This window comes from Carassius carassius, chromosome 38, assembly GCF_963082965.1.
Source record: "Carassius carassius chromosome 38, fCarCar2.1, whole genome shotgun sequence".
Classification (NCBI taxonomy): domain Eukaryota; kingdom Metazoa; phylum Chordata; class Actinopteri; order Cypriniformes; family Cyprinidae; genus Carassius; species Carassius carassius.
This window is the reverse complement of record NC_081792.1, coordinates 5,930,323-5,950,486: the sequence shown is the minus strand read 5'-3', so window position 1 is coordinate 5,950,486 and position 20,164 is coordinate 5,930,323. Positions and strand designations below refer to the sequence as shown.

General features: G+C 39.3%; 1 protein-coding gene across 1 annotated transcript in view; it reads left to right on the top strand.

The window, feature by feature from the left end:
- dgkab (diacylglycerol kinase, alpha b) overlaps positions 1-14,189 on the top strand; it is a 33,084-nt gene extending 18,895 nt beyond the window's left edge. The window contains exons 17-24 of the mRNA XM_059529014.1: positions 2,085-2,174; positions 2,931-3,091; positions 3,219-3,283; positions 3,398-3,488; positions 5,277-5,451; positions 5,778-5,898; positions 6,862-6,922; positions 13,141-14,189. Of these exons, the coding sequence (XP_059384997.1) occupies positions 2,085-2,174; positions 2,931-3,091; positions 3,219-3,283; positions 3,398-3,488; positions 5,277-5,451; positions 5,778-5,898; positions 6,862-6,922; positions 13,141-13,218 (842 nt within the window). The 3' untranslated portion in view covers positions 13,219-14,189. The remainder of the gene's footprint in view (positions 1-2,084; positions 2,175-2,930; positions 3,092-3,218; positions 3,284-3,397; positions 3,489-5,276; positions 5,452-5,777; positions 5,899-6,861; positions 6,923-13,140) is intronic.
- The last annotated feature ends 5,975 nt before the right edge of the window (positions 14,190-20,164 follow it).

Below are 20,164 nucleotides of genomic sequence, written 5' to 3'. Positions count from 1 at the left end.
CACGGGAAGAAGGAGGTGGGAACCGGCAGACAATCAAAACGACTTTAATTACAAAATAAACACAAAACAGCACGGCAGCCCCTCACGACCAACTGACGCGCACAAACAAAACCAAACACAAACTAAAACCCAGGCCTGGTCCTCTCTCATCCGTCACTGTTGTCTCTCCTCTTTTATATCCTTCCATCTCCTCCGTGGGACTTGAGAACGGTGGGTCGAGCAGGTGTCGCTCATTTCCAATCACTCCACCGGCCTCGACCCGTTCCCATGGCTCTCGGCCCCGCCCCACTCGTCACATACCCCCATCGCCCCTTGCCCCTCGCTCATTTCCAATCACTCCACCGGCCTCGCCCCGTTCCCATGGCTCTCGGCCCCGCCCCACTCGTCACATACCCCCATCGCCCCTCGCAGGCCGGGGGGTACTCCCGAGACTGCGCACTACCCCCCCCTTTCTCTCCGGGCAAACCGCTCACCCTGACCTGCGGGAACCTGGGGTTAGGACAGACGAGGCGAGAGAAAAGGAGATGGAAGGAGGAGGAGCGACAGAGACGAGAGAGGGGAGAGAGGAGCAAAAAGAATAAAAACGCTGCCGCTCGGCCCTCCACCAGCTGGGTGTTCTCCTCCGCAGTGCCTGGTGGTGGCACTGGACGGCCCTCGGCGGACGGCACGACACTCCTCCGCCGCCCGGTGGACGGCGACGGCTCCTCCGGTTTTGGGCAGCCGGCAGGAGTCCCCCGTTCCCTGCTCCTCCCCATCATGGTGTTCACCACTCGTCACAATTCCCTTATTGTACGTATAGTTGTATCTACATTTTATATTTGATCTAGATTTTTAGGCTCTACTGTTAATGTTATCTGTATGCACCAAGGGTCTGAGAGTAACGCAATTTCGGTTCTCTGTATGTATTTACTGTACATGTGGAAGAAGTGACAATAAAGCAGACTTGACTTGATATATATATAGCCTACTAAAAAAATCTTATGCATTGCAATCCTTAAATTTTTTATATTTGGCATGTTTGTGTGCGTCCCTGTGTTTAATAAGCAGCGTGTTCGTGCATTGTGGACCCGCCTATACTAACACGCTCTTTAAATAACAAAGAGAAAACATTGCGCCAGACTTTGGACCAGGTTTGAGTTGGTCTATGGCACAGTCTATTTTCAGCTCCTTAAAATAGCAATGCACCAGCAATGCGCCTGAACACACCTCTTTTTTAGACCAGCAAGCCCATAGGCGCAAAAATGAGCGCAAATGCATTTTCTAATTAAACGATGTGGCGCTGGACGGGAAAATGTGAACGGCGCCGGACTGAAACTAGCAAACACACTTGCGCTGCACCTTGCGAGGAGAGTTCCTAGGTACCTCGAAGTCATATCCTTGTTTCAACCCATACTGAACAACTTCTACATGGTTCATCACCTCTTCACTGCATGGACGAGGTCAGCCCAGACATCTGAGGTTCTGGTCCTCTAGAGTGGTCTGTGGAGGGGAGGGTACTGTCACTACTTCACCAGACTCTCGCCCTTAGTCACAGTCCATGTTCACCAGTGTACTGATCAGCAACACCTGTCACCAATCAAGGATGCTATTTAACATGGTCTCGCTCATTGTATGGACTTGCTTGTGCACACAGTGTTACAGACTCTCTCCTGTTGAACTTACCTGGTATTCTGCATCTCACTCATCCAGTCATTCTCATCTCTGTGTTCATGTTGCCTTGTCAAGTTTGCTTGAGTATTCCAGTTGTGTTCTTCATGTTGCCGATTCCATCTGCAAAGACCATTATATCTTCACGGCCTTTTTTCATCTCACCACTGTTCAGTCCTAGCCGTTCTGTTTTCACCTCACCTGTTTTGTTTCAATAAAGTCCCACCCTATATTCTTTTCCTCTTTTTAATCTAATTTAAGAGATATACATCACAATGTGGAAGTAACGATATGTCACCACTTGCATTTCATTACATTTTGAACAGAATACAATCTCATAAATGCAATAAATGTATATATTTCTAAGTTTTTAATAGTGCAATAGTTAATTAAATGAGTTAATTGCAGCAGACCTTTCGTTTTGTTTTTTACTTCAGATAAAGCTGATATGGCGATTCGCCCTCCAGTTGCAATCCTTCCTCTTGGGACAGGAAATGATCTGGCGCGGTGTCTGCACTGGGGAGGGGGTGAGTCTTCTCTTGAACAGCCTTGTCCATGAACACAGTCTGCATCAGTCGGGTATTTCCACATGCTCTCTCATGCCGATAATGTATGATGTTACACTGAATGAGTTGTCCTATCTTAGGTGCTGCTATGTTGATATTACATGAGAACCTCTGTCTACATAGCCAGAGTTCTTACTACTAATGTTAGCAACAATACTTTGTTTACTTAAACACTTTCAAGAAACAAAGCATGATTTGCCAACTCTCACAAACTGAATTCATATTATCCATGCTGTATTGGACATACTTTTTTAAAAGTAAGTTTTAAACCAAATGTAGTATCTACTTTGTACATATTTCAGCCCCAGCTATTGACCTATTAAGGTGCCGGCAAGAAAAAATAAATAAAACAAATTCCTTTATCAGTGGTATAGTGTTGTATGAAACATAGCTCACAAATAAATTACTTTCAAATCAAGCTGATTTCTGTTGGTCAGTGTTAGAAATTGCCTCGATCAGCTTGAACTCAATGCACAATCTGAGTTGGGAAACTGAAGTGACCGATTACTGTTCCTTATAAGACTCTAGAATAAAACACTATGCTGAATTGAAATGTAAATAGCAGCTGATAGGGAATAATATAAGTAATATTTACTGTACATTTCCCACTTCTGGAGGGCCCTCCGATAAAATTGGTCACTGGCAAAACATTGGCCACATGGTTGATGCTGTGGTACTCAATAATTTAATTTCTTTAAATTGGATTGGATTACACAGGATATGAAGGCACTGATCTGACAGAAATCATCAAGCAGATTGAAGAGGGTATACTGGTAGAGATGGATCGCTGGAGTTTGCAAGTCATTCCAGCAGATTCGGCAGACGAGGGTGACCCGGTGCCTAATGACATCATCAACAACTATTTCTCTCTTGGTGTGGTGAGGCCCTTTTAATTTCCTCTTGATGGATTTTGAGTCATTTGGCTCTTAGAAAAGAGGGACTCTTTTTCTGTATTTTGCAGGTATATTGTATTTGTGTCAATAATTTTGGTGGTTCCTTCAACAGGATGCATCTATAGCACACCAGTTTCACATTATGAGAGAGAAGAATCCACAGAAGTTCAACAGTAGGTAAGGATCTGAAATGTGCTTAGTACATTGTGTTATGTTTTGACAACAGTTTTTACATATATTGCTTAGTTTAGTTCTAACTGTCCTACATTTATCTGTTTTCTGACATGAAAGAACCAGAAATAAACTGTGGTATTTTCAACTCGCAACACATGAGACCATTTCAGCTTCCTGCAGGAACCTCAAGGAATGTCTCACCATTGAGGTAAATGATTTTAAGATGATTGTTTAATAGTTGCACTGGATTTCCACTGACTTTTCTCCATTGATGCCCAGGAAAAAGAAGGTGATTTAACACACCTGTTTTTTCAGGACATGTCATACATGTTATTTTGGTAAGGAACCTTAAATCACATGACATTAGAGCTTATTTAACCCTTTAAAGCCTTTGGTATTATATTTGATATATGGCATTATAAAAGGCATTTCATTTATCAACGTGATCAAGACTTTGATGAACAACCTGTTGTTCACAATCTACTACTGATTGACAGTTTATACATTTTTAGCAAGTAAAAGGCCTTTTTTGTATATATGTTCAATGAACTTTTCCATTTAAAAACAAAAATAGACAAAATTGTCATATGTCTGGCAGGGTTAATGTGTAAGGAGTAAAACAATTCTGAGAAAGAAAAAAAGATACATGAAACAACTTGAAAAGTAAGTTAAGTTAAAGAGTAAGAGTAAGACTAAGAGTAAGTTAAACAGCTTGTCCTGAAAAAAGAAAAACCTGACTATTTATTTATTCATATTTATGAATAAATGTTCTTGTTCTGATAGGAAGTTTCTTATTATAGACCCCTTTTCGGTTAGTAACCAGTGCGACGTTTTTCTGTGGAGGCAGAAAGATTCTCGGACTGCTTCACTAATGCTAGTTTTAAAGTTTTGTTAGCTTTTTTTTTTTTTTACAATGACCAGAAAAAATCAGATTTTACCTGAATATGTAAGATATAAGGTTATTTGAAATGGTTAACTTTAACAGATGAAACCAGACTCGTACACACTGACTCGATGAATGGACAATCTGACAGGATTACACCTACCTGATAGACAAACCCAACGTGTATAATAAAGAGAAGCTCACCTGTGTCTGTCTAGTCATGAAGATGTATATATTTCAAGCAACTATTTTTACAGCTACACGAGTATAATGGGCCAAAAAATACAAAGAAGTTAAACATTAAATGTGATGGATATGTTATTTGAAGATGTGTGCATGTAATGGCCAAATAGATATTTTCAACTATACCTCCTGTAAATGATATAAGTTTAAGTGACATTACAGTAACTTTACATTACTTTACATACAGCACATTTAAAGTAAGATGTGAATATTTTCTAGAAAAATTTCTAATTTTAAACTTTCTGTTAAGAACCAAGTTCGTAAAAATTCCAGCCACAATCAGTCACAATGTATATAAAATTACATATGATTAAACATATAATCATCAGTTTGTTGTTTTACACACATGCACAGAATTTCATACAGGACATAGGCTACTCTTGCATGTTGTGAGATGCATAAGAAATCTTTAGACGCATAACACAAACCATAATCCATAACAACAAAAGACAATACTTTATGTAACCTTTTTTTGATAAGAAGTGAGTGCTACAAACGCAAGCATTTTTTCCGATTGTTTCTGTCCAGTCCACTCGTTTTATTGTGTTTTTAAACACAGCTGTCTGCAGTTTTTTGTCTGGAAACAGTAGCAGGTATGCAATAAAATTTCTAATTGGAGCCTGTACTCCATCGATTCTGGCACCCAACATCACAAAAAGATGATATTTTAAGCATCTTATATAGCCGAATATGTGCTGGTTTGAATTGGCCGCCTCCATTTTTACCTTTGTTTTGCCTCTGTCTAGCGCTGTGACGTAATTGTGACACTGGCCCTAAAAGTGTCTATAGTTGTTTTTGTCTTATTTTTGTCACATGTCTTACTTTCAGTGAGATATTTCAAAATGAGCTGTAGTGTCAATGTGACCGTAGTGTTGTGGAGTTCCAGTTGAACTGAGCAGACTCTCATTGGAGGGCATTGCTGTCCTGAACATTCCCAGCATGCATGGCGGTTCAAACCTGTGGGGAGAAACAAAGAGTGCTGGGAAACTAAACAATTGGCAAGAGGTCACTGTTGATCCTGATGCGCTTGAGATGTGCTCCCAGGGTAAGCTAATTCTTATTACAATTTAAAAAGAAATCGCCCACAATTCTTAGGTTAGGTGTTTACTTGAGAGGGAAAATTGACCATTATTTGTTGACCTTAATAAATGGCCCAATGTGACTTCAGCTGAAAAAGAAAGTTGTTTCAAAACAAATGATTACATTTTACAATAAGAATAAACATTTTTTCTTTTAAATAACATGAACAAGTGTGTTCACATTAACACCAGGTGTCTATTAATAAGAGTCATTTTATATGCCCTTGTTGGCAAAATGTCACGATTATCAATTATGATAGTCTTTTACACTAAATGCAATTTATACTTGTAGGTATGAATGATAAACTCCTGGAGGTTGTGGGACTGGAGAGTGTTGTGGAAATGGGTCAGATTTACACTGGTTTGAAGAGTAAAGCACATCGTCTGGTTCAGGCTGCTCACATCACTATCAGGTAATATGAGGGGCTGAATAGAAAAGCCTCTTACAAACTGTAGTGAAATTAATGGATTAGTTCACTTCCAGAATTAAAATTACCTGATAATTTACCCCCATGTCATCCAAGATGTTCATGTCTTTCTGTCTTCAGTCGCAAAGAAATTAAGGTGTTTGAGGAAAACATGCCAGAATTTTTCTCCATATAATGGACTTAAATGGTGGCCAACAGGCTGAAGGTCCAAATTGCAAAGGGCTCTTCATGATCCCAGCCGATGAATAAGGGTCTTATCTAGCAAAACGATGGGTCATTTTCTAAAAAGAATAAAAATGTATTTACTTTTTAACCACAAATGCTTGTCTTGCACTAGCTCCACGATGTGTGTCTGCAAATTCACGCATTACATAATCACGTTGGAAAAGTTGTATGTGTTTAGCTCTTCATCAGTGTAGAAAAGTTTCAGAAAGGTTTCCAACATGATTACATAATGCGTGAAGTCAGCTAGTGCAAGACATTATATGGAGAAAAATCCTGAAATGTTTTCCTAAAAAAAAACTGAATTACTTTGCGACTGAAGAAATAAAAAGACATGAACATCTTGGATATCATTGGGTGAGTAAATTCTCAGTTATTTTTTATTCTGAAAGTGAACAAATCATTTAACACTTTGATCAACCTTTGTGAAATGCATTAATATGCATTACTGAAAAGGCTTACAAGCACTAGTGAAATTAATACATTGATTAACGTTAGTGAACATTTTTCATATGTATTATCGAAAAACTTTTTACAAACAACAATGAATTCATCAAGTATGGCCTACATGGCCCCTCATACGGTTAAGATGATATTTAATTAAATGTATTTTAATATATTTTGTACTGCAATAAAGATTGTAGATTTCAAGTTATTTGATAACTTGATACTGTATGTTGAGCTGCAGTGCATGATAAAGCATTGATTTTTCTTCTCTTTCTCTAGAACATATAAAACTCTGCCCATGCAGATTGATGGAGAACCGTGGATGCAGCCTCCATGTACGGTAAGTCTATGTTTGGACAACCTATACGAACGATGATCTGTGAAGATTTGCATGCATCTAAGTTATCATAGTGTGTCAATGTTCATTTGTTTACAGTGATTTTTCATTAATTGAAATGTTTCATTATGCACCAATAGTATGTTATAAATTTGGGTGTCTGGTCAAAAAAGTCACAATTTGGACGAGTATTTTGAAGAGTCTAGGATAGGATCATTATTGAAGTGATTAACTTATTTCTGGCATGTTACATGTTTTGCAACATTTAACTGATGCAGTGCGTAGATTTTTATTTCTCAAACAACCTTGTTGGAAGATGTACCATGTTCATATTCCAAAATGACAATGCCAAGATTCATTGGACGCAAATGATAGCTCTGTGAGCATGAGGAATCATTTTCATGTATGAATTGCCCACCACAGAGTCCTGAGCTTAATCCTACTGAAAGTCTTTAGGATGTGATGGAGTCTGCTTTATAGAGTAGCTCGACTTTCCCACTGTCAATACAAGATCCTGACCAAAAATTTATGCAACTCTTGATGGAAATAAATGTTGTGACATTGCTTAATGTTGTTAAAGCAACGGCCTAAAGAAAGAGCACAATGTTATCAAATGTAAGGCCGTCCAATGAAATATAAGGCCAGGCAGTGTTAAGTCTACTCCAGCACGTCCCAAAGACTTTCATTGGGATTAAGCTCAGGACTGTGGTTTCTAGTCTTTCACAGTTTGAGCCTGATGAATCTAGCCATTGTCATCCTGGAATATGAACATGGGCTTGTCTTCCAACAAGGTTGTTTGAGAAATAAAAAGCTACACACTGCATCAGTTAGGGTTAAAAAAAATGTTGCCAAACATACCAGAAACGCATTAATCGCTGCAATAATTATTCAATCCTAAAGTTTTGAGTATTTGCTTGCTTAAATTTTAAAAAATGGCGGCGCTTCCACAAGCAGCTGCTTCTCTCTCTCATCAGAATGGTGATGTTTTTTGTCTCGTGAGTCACAGTGTTTTTGTATGTCTTCATCGCGTCTACCTGTCTTTAAGCGCACATACAGTCGTGGCCAAAAGTTTTGAGAATTACATAAATATTGGAAATTGGAAAAGTTGCTGCTTAAGTTTTTATAATAGCAATTTGCATATACTCCAGAATGTTATGAAGAGTGATCAGATGAATTGCATATTCCCTCTTTGCCATAAAATTAACTTAATCCCAAAAAAACCTTTCCACTGCATTTCATTGCTGTCATTAAAGGACCTGCTGAGATCATTTCAGTAATCGTCTTGTTAACTCAGGTGAGAATGTTGACGAGCACAAGCCTGGAGATCATTATGTCAGGCTGATTGGGTTAGAATGGCAGACATGTTAAAAGGAGGGTGATGCTTGAAATCATTGTTCTTCCATTGTTAACCATGGTGACCTGCAAAGAAGCGGTTGCAGCCATCATTGCGTTGCATAAAAATGACTTCACAGGCAAGGATATTGTGGCTACTAAGATTGCACCTAAATCAACAATTTATAGGATCATCAAGAACTTCAAGGAAAGAGGTTCAATTCTTGTAAAGAAGGCTTCAGGGCATCCAAGAAAGTCCAGCAAGCGCCAGGATCGTCTCCTAAAGAGGATTCAGCTGCGGGATCGGAGTGCCACCAGTGCAGAGCTTGCTCAGGAATGGCAGCAGGCAGGTGTGAGCGCATCTGCACGCACAGTGAGGCGAAGACTTTTGGAAGATGGCCTGGTGTCAAGAAGGGCAGCAAAGAAGCCACTTCTCTCCAAAAAAAAACATCAGGGACAGATTGATCTTCTGCAGAAAGTATAGTGAATGGACTGCTGAGGACTGGGACAAAGTCATATTCTCCGATGAAGGCCCTTTCCGATTGTTTGGGGCATCTGGAAAAAGGCTTGTCCGGAGAAGAAAAGGTGAGCGCTACCATCAGTCCTGTGTCATGCCAACAGTAAAGCATCCTGACACCATTCATGTGTGGGCCCAGAAGTTGATTGAGAGCATGCCCAGTCGAATTGCAGAGGTCCTGAAAAAGAAGGGCCAACACTGCAAATACTGACTCTTTGCATAAATGTCATGTAATTGTCGATAAAAGCCTTTGAAACGTATGAAGTGCTTGTAATTATATTTCAGTACATCACAGAAACAACTGAAACAAAGATCTAAAAGCAGTTTAGCAGCAAACTTTTTGAAAACTAATATTTATGTAATTCTCAAAACTTTTGGCCACGACTGTACAGTCATAAGTTTCTGCTCGTTGTTGGCAGAACCACATTTTTAGAGTTATACTCCATGCACGCGGAAGAGCTGCGGGATCTCGGTCTGCTCTGGAGGCCTTCACCAAAACTGACCCCCAATACTGCATCTCGCCCACAGCGTAGGCACCACAAGTGGCGTGAGAGGAAGCAGAAGAGGGGTGAGTGCGGAGCTATCTGGGCTAGGCTAATGGCTAACCCACACAAGCCAGCTATCCCCACCATCGTACTGGCTAGCGTACGCTCTGTGGACAATAAACTGGATTATATCCAACTACTACCTTCAACTCAGAGGACTGTAAGAGACTGTTGTGTTTTTGTGTTCACGGAAACATGGCACAGCAACAGTGTTCCGGACTGCGCTATTCAGCTCGATCAGCAGACATGCTATCGAGCGGACAGAGTTCTCATCGAGGGAGGTAAGTTTTGTGGCGGCGGGCTTTGTGTTTACATTAATGAAGGTGTTTACCCCACCGCGGACCTGTGAAAGCACCATCTCCCTGCTGAATGAGCTGAACACCTTCTTCGCTCGCTTTGAGGAACAGAGTTGCACCATTACTCAGAAGATTTCACCTCTTCCCAGCGACCAGGTGATGACGCTATCTCCGGACAGAGTGAGGAGATCCATCAGTAGGATCAATGCACGCAAAGCTCCGCGTCTTGACAACATCCCTGGGCATGTACTGAGAGACTGACTGATGTCTGATGACATTTTCAACATCTCACTTAGTCAGGCTGTTGTTCCCACATGCTTCAAAGCTACCACCATCATTCCAGTCCCAAAGAAGCCATCTCCATGCTGCTTCAATGACTACCGTCCAGGTGCACTAACTCCTATTATCATGAAGTGCTTTGAACGGCTAGTCATGCACCATATTAAATTTGCCCTCTCCCCTCCCTGGACCCTTTCTAGTTTGCATACCGGCCCAACCGCTCGACCGATGACAGCGTCACCACTGCTGTCCACTCAGCACTCACACATCTAGAGAAAAAAGACTCCACATTCAACACAATCATCCCTCAACAGTTCATTCACAAACTGGTCCAGCTGGTGCTCAACACTTCGCTGTGCAACTGGCTGTTGGACTTTCTGACTGGAAGACCTCAGGCAGTACGGGTCGGCAGCAACACATCCAGCACCATCACACTGGAACCCTCCAAGGATGTGTGCTGAGCCCCCCCTTCACTCTGCTGACCCACGACTGCACACCGTCACACAACTCTAACCTCTTTATTAAGTTTGTGGATGACACCATTGTGGTGGGTTTTATTAGCATTAGAGATGAGACAAACTACAGAAGCGAGTTGAGCCTCCTGGCAGGGTAGTGCAGTGACAACAATCTCTCTCTGAATGTGGAGAAGACGAAGGAGATTGTTGTTGACTTCAGGAGAGCACACACTCAGCACGTTCCTCTGACCATTAACGGTGCGACTGTGGAGAGAGTGAGCAGCACCAAGTCCCTGGGTGTGCACATCACAGAGGACCTCTCCTGGACCGACAACACCGCAGCACTGGCGAAGAAATCACAGCAGCGTCTCTACTTCCTCCAGAAACTGAGAAGAGCCAGAGCCCCACCCCCTATCATGTACACCTTCTACAGAGGCACCATCGAGAGCATCCTGACTAGCTGCATCACTGTGTGGTATGGCGCCTGCAACGCATCCTGCCGAAAGACCCTCAGCGCATAGTGAGAGCAGCTGAGAAGATCATTGGTGTCTCTCTCTCCCCCTCCAGGACATTTATGGTACCCGTCTCACCCGTAAAGCGCTCTGCATCGCAGGTGATCCCACCCACCTGTCACACAGCTTCTTCAGTCTGCTGCCTTCAGGGAGGAGACTGCAAAGCCTCCAGGCCAGGACCAGCAGACTGAAGGACAGCTTCATTCATCAGGCTGTCAGGAAGCTGAACTTCCTCCTGACCTTGCCTCCCCTCCTCTCTTTTGCTCTGAACCAACACTTCCACCAGATCCCACATCCCCTGGTCCTACCACTCACTACCTCATTCAACTACCTCTTTGGTCAGTTTAAACAAAGGCTGGCAGCATATATTATGATTATAAGGAGATAAATGATGCAAATCAATTCCTAAGAATAATAATCACATTACTCAAGGTGAAAACTGAAATGAACAGAACTGAATTAAGGAAATTAACTAGGATAACAACATAAAGGAGAAACTGGGAACAGACACAATAGCAAATCCACAATGAAACTAAACATACAGGTGCTGGTCATATAATTAGAATATCATCAAAAAGTTGATTTATTTCACTAATTCCATTCAAAAAGTGAAACTTGTATATTATCTTCATACATTACACACAGACTGATATATTTAAAATGTTTATTTCTTTTGATTTTGATGATTATAACTGACAACTAAGGAAAATCCCAAATTCAGTATATCAGAAAATACTGATCAGACATCAGACACCTGATGCCACGGTCTAATTAACTAATTAACTCAAAACACCTGCAAAGGCCTTTAAATTGTCTGTCAGTGTAGTTCTGTAGGCTACACAATCATGGGGAAGACTGCTGACTTGACAGTTGTCCAAAAGATGGCCATTGACACCTTGCACGGAGGGCAAGACACAAAAGGTCATTGCTAAAGAGGCTGGCTGTTCACAGAGCTCTGTGTCCAAGCACATTAATAGAGAGGTGAAGGGAAGGAAAAGATGTGGTAGAAAAAGTCTACAAGCGATTAGGGATAACCGCACCCTGGAGAGGATTGTGAAACAAAACCCATACAAAAATGTGGGGGAGATTCACAAAGAGTGGACTGCAGCTGGAGTCAGTGCTTCAAGAACCACTATATACAGACATATGCAAGACATGGGTTTCAGCTGTCGCATTGCTTGTGTCAAGCCACTGAACAACAGACAGCATCAGAAGCATCTAAAGACAAAAAGGACTGGACTGCTGCTGAGTGGTCCAAAGTTATGTTCTCTGATTAAAGTAAATTTAGCATTTCCTTTGGAAATCAGGGTCCCAGAGTCTGGAGGAAGAGAGGAGAGGCACACAATCCATGTTGCTTGAGGTCCAGTGTAAAGTTTCCACAGTCAGTGATGGTTTGGGGTGCCATGTCATCTGCTGGTGTTGGTCCAATGTGTTTTCTGAGGTCCAAGGTCAACACAGCCATATACCAGGAAGTTTTAGAGCACTTCATGTTTCCCGCTGCTGACCAACTTTATGGAGATGCAGATTTCATTTTCCAACAGGACTTGGCACCTGCACACAGTGCCAAAGCTACCAGTACCTGGTTTAAGGACCATGGTATCCCTGTTCTTAATTGGCCAGCAAACTCGCCTGACCTTAACCCCATAGAAATTCTATGGGGTATTGTGAAGAGGAAGATGTGATATGCCGGACCCAAGAATGCAGAAGAGCTGAAGGCCACTATCAGAGCAACCTGGGCTCTCATAACACCTGAGCAGTGCCAAAGACTCATACTTTTCATTTTCATATTTTTATTTGGCCAAGATTTCTAAAAATCTTTGCTTTGTATTGGTCTTAAGTTATATTCTAATTTTCTGAGATACTGAATTTGGGATCTTCCTTAGTTGTCAGTTATAATCATCAAAATTAAAATAATTAAACATTTTAAATATTTCAGTCTGTGTGTAATGAATGAATATAATATAATATATATATAAATATAATAATATAAAATAAATAAGCTTTTTGATGATATTCTAATTATATGACCAGCACCTGTAATGCTGAAAGAGGTACACATTATAGCATCACGTAAATAAGTCCCTCCATTACCACATGCTGATTATTGTGATTATTCTGTGATGATCTCTAACATACATACTCCAGGTGTCATTGTTGCATGATAAAACATATGGGATAAGGTGAATAACAGATGCTTGAACCTTGCATTCTGTGAAGTGATATTTGGTGTAGCTGTTTACTTCCTAATTATTATAAAACTGATGTCTGTGTCTGTCTATCTGTAGATTCATATCACACACAAAAATCAGGCTAAAATGTTGATGGGTCCTCCTGCTAAATCACTGGGATGCTTCCCCAAGTAAAACAGAAGCCTGAAGATCACAGCACAGAAGATAAAGTAGATGAGAAATGAGAAGATATTGTAGAACATTATACCATTTGTAATTGAATACTGTATATTGTACTATAATAGTAAACATTTTACTTTTATAGTCTATTGAAATATATTTTTCAAATAAATCCTTTTTTTCCTTCATTGCACTAGGCTTGTACAAGTTAATCTTTACTGATAATTTGTTTGGCACATTATGTATTTTCTGTTAGTTAAGGATCCTTTTACAGAAGTAGTCCTAGTATCTCAGACAATTGAGTTTGTGATTGGTAACACATTACAACAAGGGTCTATACATTACCAACTGGACATGTAACATATATTAGATATTGCATACATAAATTATGTTTTATGAATTAATGAATATCTTTTCAGACAGTTTTCATCTTGTTTGATGTTAATTCATAATAAGAATTTTGTTCATTGTTACGTAATGTTAGTTCTTCATTGTGCTGTCACTTTATTGTTATTAAAATAAATTGGTAGTTCATGTTCACTATTGTGTAATGTTCATGTACACACAACCTTGTAGCAGTGAAACCAATACATTTAATAAATAATCATACTTTGCTTTCGTAGATAATCCTAGAATATCATGCAACTTTTCTTCACTGAATTCTTCTCTTTCTCTTAGCTCCTGATGTTTTCAGTTGTGACTGAAATCTCATTTCAGTTTATTAATCACAGTTGTGTAATTTGGTTTTCTCTTAAGGTATTACTGTGACAGTCATGAAGGAGATTGTAATTAACACATTTTCACTATGATTCCACTGTATTTATACTAAATGCATAAGTGAAAATATTTTTTTTAGCCTTTGTTTTTGCATGCAGGATATGTTTGCTCTGCAGTGAAAAAATGTTTAATGTTAAAATGTTTAATGTTAACAGTGGCATAACAATAAAAAAAGAAGAAAAAAACCTTTTAAACATTTTATTTTATTTGGTATTTAATTTAATTTATTTTTTGTAAGTGGGCAAAATTACAAAATCAGCAGGTGATCAAATAAATATTTTCCCCATTGTGTGTGTGTGTGTGTGTGTGTATCACACATAAAGTTCGCAAAATGATAAAACTGAATGTTGGTGTACGCTTTTCACATTAAAAACAGTCTTTTAATATTCACCTTAGTAAATATATATATATTATATATATATATATTTATATATAATATATATAGCCTATATAAACTATACTCGGAACGAAGTTAATGCCTGTTAATGCCTATACGCATGTGTATATATATCCAAAAGGTGGTCAGATGCGACCTCCATAATGATACGCCCCAAAATTCAAAGCACCTTCTCTTAAGTGTTCAGCATCCCCATAGCACCTGCAACAGAAAATCTCTGGAGCCGCCACTGCATACACACACTCTGAACTGACTTGTATTAGGGCCTATTTATTAGGCTATATTTGAAATAAGTGTGAACACTTTTGAGTCGTTGTGTGTAAACCATTATAACGGTGTTGTAGTTGTGTTTAACTTTCACCCACCTGTGTTTAGCATTTTGAAAGCGCATCACAGTGTGAAATAGAGTTTTGAAAAAGAGTGCATGAGATTGGCAAACAGTTTTATAACTAAACCTGTTTAATGTTTAACGTTTTTGTTTAGCACAATTCACACCCATCGATAATTAGAGAGAGAGAGAGAGGCGCTTGCGCACTCTCACCATCTTTAAACATCTATATGCTTCAAACTAAGCACATAATCTTAATCAAATGACAGTGCACAATGGCAAAATGTCGGAAGATCAAAGTTTCTCGTGAAGCACTCGTTAACAGATCTTTGTTAATGGTCATTTTAAACTTTAGCTTATAGCCTAAAACAAAACATTATTAAAATCAAAAGCTGTATTTGGGACTTAAATGCACTGTGAACTAACAAACAATGAACAGGTGTATTTTTATTAAGATTAACAAAGATTTATAAATAGCCTACAGTAATAAATGTATTGTTCATTGTAGTTCATGTTAGTTAGCAAATATATTGGTGTTAAAATTAAATTTGTTTAAAAATTTCAATAATTTGCTTAGAAAACCTCTCAAAATTAGTGTGCTTACCCGATTTTTTTCAATGGTTCGCAAGATTTAGCCTTAATAAACTTCCGTATTGTTATATTAAATCAGTTGTATATGATAGAAAATTAGACTATTAGTCAAAATAAACTTATATTGTTAAAATGGTTATTGCGCCGCAGTTCAATTATATCCATGATGATATACGTGAAGATTCCAGACTCTAGCTTTAAAAGATTTGACAAAATTAATCAAGGACTTTTTATGGGAAGGAGTTGGACCGGATCAAGAAAGAACAGAAACTGGCCTCACCATTTCATCCCATTAGCATTCTTTCACAATGCTCTGGAGCTAAATGGGACTCAAATCCAGTGACAATACATTAAAGACATGTTTGGAACAAAATTCATAAAGTGTATAGGACTTCACATTATAAGCAGTCATATGCATCATTCTGGAATAACCCTGAAATGTATAATTCAGAAGACAGTCTTGACAGCCTTGAGTCAAAAGGTTCTCTGCAAACTGGGTTTTCATCTCCATCTTTATCCACTAGCTTTCTCAACCAGGAGCCAATCAGTGACAACCAGGAGATGATGGTAATTAGTGTCAGCTGGTCTTCATTTGCACCCAGGAGAGAGAGAGAGCAAAAAAAATTTGCACACATAATAATAATTATGCCCTGGGACGTAATAATAGGTAAAGCAGTGGTGTTTTGGAAACATATAATACAGGGATAACTGTAATTGGTGATCTGTATGAGAAACTGAATTTTTATGTCATACTCTGAATTAGTGAATAATAATAATAATAATAATAATGATAATAATATTGGGGGCCAAGGAAAGTTTTGGAAGTATCTGCAGATTAGACATTGTGCCAACAACCAAAGTTAATGCAAGTCATAACCCGGTTTATGCCTATCTTCAGTTACCACATGAAGCTCAGACTGTTTATGTGTTACAAATAAATGCTTAGTGTAAGTGCAGATACATGTAATTACCTGAAAACAATTTGGCAGAAGGATATGGGGATTCATTTAAATGATAATGACTGGCGGTGCATCATATCGAACACGGGAGGCTATAGGCTGGAAAAAACAGCAATGCAAGTTTGAGAGGAGCGCCCCCGACAAATCTCGCGAGAATCACGACTTGCTTGCGCGCATTTCAGACGTGATACTCGACGATGGAAAAAGCTAAGAAAACGCGGTCGGAAGAGTCTAGGAAAAGGAAAAGAGAATCTACCCGCGTGAGGAACCGGACAAGAGTCAAAGTCAAAGTCACCTTTATTTATATAGCGCTTTAAACAAAATACATTGCGTCAAAGCAACTGAACAACATTCATTAGGAAAACAGTGTCAATAATGCAAAATGATAGTTAAAGGCAGTTCATCATTGAATTCAGTTATGTCATCTCTGTTCAGTTAAATAGTGTCTGTGCATTTATTTGCAATCAAGTCAACGATATCGCTGTAGATGAAGTGACCCCAACTAAGCAAGCCAGAGGCGACAGCGGCAAGGAACCGAAACTCCATCGGTGACAGAATGGAGAAAAAAACCTTGGAAGAAACCAGGCTCAGTTGGGGGGCCAGTTCTCATTTGACCAGACGAAACCAGTAGTTCAATTCCAGGCTGCAGCAAAGTCAGATTGTACAGAAGAATCATCTGTTTCCTGTGGTCTTGTCCTGGTGGTCCTCTGAGACAAGGTCTTTACAGGGGATCTGTATCTGGGGTTCTAGTTGTCCTGGTCTCCGCTGTCTTTCAGGGCAATAGAGGTCCTTTCTAGGTGCTGATCCACCATCTGGCCTGGATACGTACTGGATCCGGGTGACTGCAGTGACCCTCTGATCTGGACACAGACTGGATCTGGTGGCCACGGTGACCTCGGAACAAGAGAGAAACAGACAAATATTAGCGTAGATGCCATTCTTCTAATGATGTAGCAAGTACATAGGGTGTTATGGGAAGTGTTTCTGGTTCCGGTTTACCTAATTAATGCAGCCTAAAAATCCTTTAACGGATTTGGATATTAAAAGCATATTAGTATGTTATGTGTGTGCCAGGTTAAAGAGATGGGTCTTTAATCTAGATTTAAACTGCAAGAGTGTGTCTGCCTCCCGAACAATGTTAGGTAGGTTATTCCAGAGTTTAGGCGCCAAATAGGAAAAGGATCTGCCGCCCGCAGTTGATTTTGATATTCTAGGTATTATCAAATTGCCTGAGTTTTGAGAACGTAGCGGACGTAGAGGATTATAATGTAAAAGGAGCTCATTCAAATACTGAGGTGCTAAACCATTCAGGGCTTTATAAGTAATAAGCAATATTTTAAAATCTATACGATTTTTGATAGGGAGCCAGTGCAGCGTTGACAGGACCGGGCTAATATGGTCATACTTCCTGGTTCTAGTAAGAACTCTTGCTGCTGCATTTTGGACTAGCTGTAGTTTGTTTACTAAGCGTGCAGAACAACCACCCAATAAAGCATTACAATAATCAAACCTTGAGGTCATAAATGCATGGATTAACATTTCTGCATTTGACATTGAGAGCATAGGCCGTAATTTAGATATATTTTTGAGATGGAAAAATGCAGTTTTACAAATGCTAGAAACGTGGCTTTCTAAGGGAAGATTGCGATCAAATAGCACACCTAGGTTCCTAACTGATGACGAAGAATTGACAGAGCAACCATCAAGTCTTAGACAGTGTTCTAGGTTATTACAAGTGGAGTTTTTAGGTCCTATAATTAACACCTCTGTTTTTTCAGAATTTAGCAGTAAGAAATTACTCGTCATCCAGTTTTTTATATCGACTATGCATTCCATTAGTTTTTCAAATTGGTGTGTTTCACCGGGCCGCGAAGAAATATAGAGCTGAGTATCATCAGCATAACAGTGAAAGCTAACACCATGTTTCCTGATGATATCTCCCAAGGGTAACATATAAAGCGTGAAGAGTAGCGGCCCCTAGTACTGAGCCTTGAGGTACTCCATACTGCACTTGTGATCGATATGATACATCTTCATTCATTGCTACAAACTGATGGCGGTCATATAAGTACGATTTAAACCATGCTAATGCACTTCCACTGATGCCAACAAAGTGTTCAAGTCTATGCAAAAGAATGTTGTGGTCAATTGTGTCAAACGCAGAACTAAGATCCAATAAAACTAATAGAGAGATACACCCACGATCAGATGATAAGAGCAGATCATTTGTAACTCTAAGGAGAGCAGTCTCAGTACTATGATACGGTCTAAATCCTGACTGGAAATCCTCACATATACCATTTTCTCTAAGAAGGAATATAATTGTGAGGATACCACCTTTTCTAGTATCTTGGACAGAAAAGGGAGATTCGAGATTGGTCTATAATTAACTAGTTCTTTGGGGTCAAGTTGTGGTTTTTTGATGAGAGGCTTAATAACAGCCAGTTTGAAGGTTTTGGGGACATATCCTAATGACAAAGAGGAATTAATAATAGTCAGAAGAGGATCTATGACTTCTGGAAGCACCTCTTTTAGGAGCTTAGATGGTATAGGGTCTAACATACATGTTGTTGGTTTAGATGATTTAACAAGTTTATACAATTCTTCCTCTCCTATAATAGAGAATGAGTTGAACTGTTCCTCAGGGGGTCTATAGTGCAGTCTGCACTATAGTCTGATGTGATACTGTAGCTGACGGTTGAATGGTTGCAATTTTATCTCTAACAGTATCGATTTTAGAAGTAAAGTAGTTCATAAAGTCATTACTGCTGTGGTGTTGGGAAATGTCAACACTTGTTGAGGCTTTGTTTTTCGTTAATTTAGCCACTGTATTGAATAAATACCTGGGGTTATGTTTGTTTTCTTCTAAAAGAGAAGAAAAGTAATCGGATCTAGCAGTTTTTAAGGCTTTTCTGTAGGATATGTTACTTTCCCGCCAAGCAATATGAAATACCTCTAGTTTTGTTTTCCTGCAGCTGCGCTCCATTTTTCGGGCTGCTCTCTTTAGGGGGCAAGTATGCTCATTATACCATGGTGTCAAACTGTTTTCCTTAACCTTCCTTAAGCGTAAAGGAGCAACTTTATTTAAAGTGCTAAAAAAGAGAGAGTCCATAGTTTCTGTTACATCATCAAGTTGTTCTTTGGTTTTGGATATGCTAAGGAATTTGGATAGATCAGGAAGATAACTTAAAAAGCAGTCTTTTGTGGTAGAAGTGATGGTTCTTCCATACTTGTAACAAGAAGTAGAATTTACAATTTTAGCTATATGAAGTTTGCACAGAACTAAATAATGATCTGAGATATCATCACTTTGCTGAATAATTTCAACACCATCAACATCAATTCCATGTGACAGTATTAAATCTAGAGTATGATTTCGACAATGAGTAGGTCCTGAAATGTGTTGTCTAACACCAATAGAGTTCAGAATGTCTATAAATGCTGATCCCAATGCATCTTTTTCATTATCAACATGGATATTAAAATCACCAACTATTAAAACTTTATCTGCAGCCAGAACTAACTCGGATGTAAAATCACCAAACTCTTTAATAAAGTCTGTATGGTGCCCTGGTGGCCTGTATACAGTAGCCAGTACAAACATAACAGGGGATTTATCATTAACATTTGTTTCTCTGGATAATGTTAAATGAAGCACCATTACTTCAAACGAGTTGTACTTGAAGCCTGCCCTCTGAGAAATCCTGAAAACGTTGTTATAAATTGAAGCAACACCTCCACCTTTGCCTTTTAGACATGGCTCATGTTTATAACAGTGATCTTGGGGGGTGGACTCATTTAAAATAATGTAATCATCAGGTTTTAGCCAGGTTTCTGTCAAACAGAGTACATCTATGTTATGATCAGTGATCATATTATTTACAAAAAGTGTTTTCGAGAAAGGGATCT